This window comes from Lactuca serriola, chromosome 4 (assembly GCF_051521515.1).
Source record: "Lactuca serriola cultivar US96UC23 chromosome 4, Lser_US96UC23_V15, whole genome shotgun sequence".
Taxonomy (NCBI): domain Eukaryota; kingdom Viridiplantae; phylum Streptophyta; class Magnoliopsida; order Asterales; family Asteraceae; genus Lactuca; species Lactuca serriola.
Genome location: NC_136411.1, coordinates 129,121,706 through 129,125,148, shown reverse-complemented (window position 1 = coordinate 129,125,148; position 3,443 = coordinate 129,121,706). Strand labels below are relative to the sequence as shown.

The window sequence follows — 3,443 nt, the reverse complement described above, 5'->3', positions numbered from 1 at the left end:
CTTTGCTTCCAATGTCCCATCAATTGGCAGTAGAAGCATATAGATTCTTTAGCATCGACACATGGAACTATTTCAGAACTGACCTTTCTCTTATGATCAAACTTTTTGACCTTGGTTGATTTGTCTCCCTTAAGAGGAGAAACCATTTTTGGACTATTGTCATCACCAATGTCTATGGAACTTCGGGAAACTGATCCTCCAAACAAATTTGCTTGACTAGTGTGCCAAAGCATTGCCGCTTCAACAACAATTAGCAAATATTTCAGATCAATAAGGGTCACGTCGTGATCTGTCATATAATAGCCTTTAAGGAACTGACTATATGACTCAAGAAGCGATTGAAGAACCATGTCAACAGCTAGCTTCCTTGAGAAAACGACACCCAACTTTCCCATTCTGTCAATGTGCGACTTCATTTTCAAGACGTATGCACACACAGATCTTCCATCTCGGTGTTTGCATGCCAATAGGGCTTGAATGACCTTGAACTTTTCAAGTCGACGAAATCTTGGGTCAAGGAGAATCACAGGAGGAGGAGAAGGAAGAGAAGTATGATTTCTAGTTCCACCAATACACATAAAAATGGAATGATCTTTCACGTTGATCAACATGTGTAATATCATCTTTAAAAAAGGAAAGTTTTTTCCAAAGAATTAAGGAAAACCATAGTTGTCAGAACTAGATATCTACAAAAGAGAGAAATTCAAGTTAGTTGATTTAACACCCAAATGAAATATTAAGGCAAATAGAAAGGAAAACTAGGAGAAAAAAAATATTCATTTCATTTACTTCCGTTTCTTTCCTTTTCATATTTTCTTTCTTTAATGGAACTCGCAACAACAATTTCTTTTATTTTATTTTCACTTCTACGGGTTGAATACAGGGCGAAAGACACGAGACAAAAAATAAATAAATAAATAAAATAAAAAATTATTTACTACGATATCCTTTATTAAATTATGAAAGAGGCAGCTGAGATGGTGTAGGAAAGACAACAATGGCAGCAGGCATAATTTCCCTCCAATTCCAACCGTCGATATTTAAAATTCCCCTCTATCCCTCATCATCTAAACCTAAAACCTTCAGACCATTAACACTCAGATCCCAAAAATCCGATGCAACCACGAAAACCCACGAAGACGGAATTCCGATTAACCTTGTCAAAACCCTAGCTCAGTTCAAATCCAGGCACAATTTCATCAGAGTCCTCGAAGTTTCCCGAAAGTCCGACCACCCTTTCGCCGGCTCCAGACTCCTGTTATTAGATGCCCCCGGCAACATTCACAGCATCTCCTTCCTTCTCAAACTACTCACCGGCACCTACTTCGACGTTTTCGCTACATTTCCACCCATTTTACCTCCCGGACCTTTAGGAATTCTCGGGTTTGGAGCCGGGTCTGCTGCCAAGTTAATATTGGAGCTGTACCCTCAAGGCGTGATCCATGGATGGGAACTTGACCCGGCGGTGGTTGGTGTTGGAAGAGAGTATTTCGGACTCGCTAAGCTCGAAAGGCAATACCCAGATAGGCTTTTCATCTATGTTGGCAATGCGTTGAGTGCTAATGTTGATTCTGGATTTTCAGGGTTGATGGTTGATTTGTTTAGTAAAGGGTGTTTGATTCCAGAGCTACAGGATCCGGATACTTGGATGAAGATGAAGAAGAAGTTGAGGGAAGGTGGGAGGATTATGGTGAATGTTGGAGGGAGTTGTGTGGAAGCAGAGGATTCTAGGAGAGATGGGAAAGTGATTATGGAGGAGACATTGAAGGCCATGGAGAAGGTGTTTCCAGGTGAGGTTCGTGTTCTGAATCTTGGGAGTAGGAAAGACGATAGCTCAATTGCTGTTACAGGGGGGTTGCCTGATTTGGATTTGTGGAAGGAGAATTTACCAAAATCTTTGAGGTTTTATGTTGATATGTGGAAGCCTTATATTGTTGTCTAATCAGTGGTGATATACTTTTTTGCATGTAACCTGTTCGACGAAATGCATCACAAATTATTCTACACACACCCATCGGTTTTCTTTTCTTGTTGTATTTAGGCTCTTCCAGCGAATACTACTCCTAAAACCCAGCACATAAATCTGGCTTCATGTGTTGATGATCTTGCAAAAGTTGTTTGATTATCTATCTAGTCTACGATTATTTTTTCAAGACACGCAATCAGATAAATATGTTTCTTTACAAGAGACAGATTTTACCCATGTAATTTGATAAATCTTTTTTGAAATATATAATTATAAAACTAAAAAAAGATACCGAACTTTTACTTATTTTGTAATTACACTTGGTATAACTTTCTGGAATAAGTCTAAATCTACCATTTTATATATGCTTACATCGACAATCATTTAAAAGGAAGGATATTTCAGCATAAAATAGATGTAGTATCCAGACAATATATACGTATCGCACAAAAGAAGATATCAAAATATACCATTATATTAGGGACAAGAGTTCATAAGGTAGAGTACTCACATACTTGATAGTAGATCCCCAAATGAATTCTTATATTCCGTAAAAGGGTTATCGAGTACCTATATACAAGGTGTTTAGGATTCTATTTAAAATTATTTTTTGGATTTTTGGTTTTTTCTAAAAAACTAAAAGTTTGAAAGCAAATCTAAAAATCATTTTAAAACGATTTTTTGGCAAGAAGGAAAAGAAATGGTTTTAAAAGTCATAAATTTGCGACTTTTGGTCTTTCCTTCCTCAAAAGTTAATCCAAACATATTTTAAAACATTATTTTAGAAAAAGTTATAAGTCAAAAAGTCCATTTGTTGAAAATGACTTTTTAGGCGAAAAAGCAATTCCAAATACCCCCATAATCATAATAAAACATATAATCAACTCTTGATATGATAATTTGGTTACTACGCTTCATAATATGACCTTACCAAATTAGGGTTTAAATAAATCCGACGGTCTAGTCAGTAACCAGATGAGAGAATCTGAGTTCTATTGGAAAAAGATCTCTTCTCTTGGAGGAGAAGAGATCTATTTATACATGCTGTGGTGGGAACAAGATCCCGACAATACATTTTTGTCCCTTCTGAGCCGACAGGACACGGAGACGTCCTATTGGCGGATTGTGCTCCACTAGTGGTTAACTATTATTGGTGCACAATTCTTAGAGGCCAACGCATTGAGCATTACATTTGTCACTCTAAGAGACGCCTGGTACTGTTTTGTCTTGGAGTTAGCTTTGGTGCTTGGGGGCCAAGGAATAAATGTGAGGCTGCGAGGGCGAAGACCTGTGATTGGCGTTAGGTATGCGCCGACCTTTGACTAAGTCGTCTAAGAGATGACAGCTCTGTAATATTTGGCGTATTCCTAGTGGGATACGTTATCAAGTCTCCTAGTCTAGTAGACGTAAACGTTTTCTTAAGGTAGTTGTGTTGTTGTAGCTTAGATCTGGACACAAGTTTGGTGGAGATGGCTCT

General features: G+C 37.9%; 1 protein-coding gene across 2 annotated transcripts; it reads left to right on the top strand.

The window, feature by feature from the left end:
- Positions 1 to 952: 952 nt before the first annotated feature.
- On the top strand, positions 953 to 2,008 carry LOC145102539 (S-adenosyl-L-methionine-dependent methyltransferases superfamily protein). Of its 2 annotated transcripts, XM_079039958.1 has the most exons (2): positions 1,380 to 1,512; positions 1,584 to 2,008. In XM_079039958.1, exons 1-2 carry the CDS (start codon positions 1,443 to 1,445, stop codon positions 1,940 to 1,942), a joined length of 429 nt encoding a protein of 142 aa, XP_078896084.1. In that variant the 5' UTR covers positions 1,380 to 1,442; the 3' UTR covers positions 1,943 to 2,008. The 2 variants fall into 2 exon arrangements, with proteins under 2 accessions (XP_078896083.1, XP_078896084.1); XM_079039957.1 differs by having other exon boundaries at positions 953 to 2,008.
- The last annotated feature ends 1,435 nt before the right edge of the window (positions 2,009 to 3,443 follow it).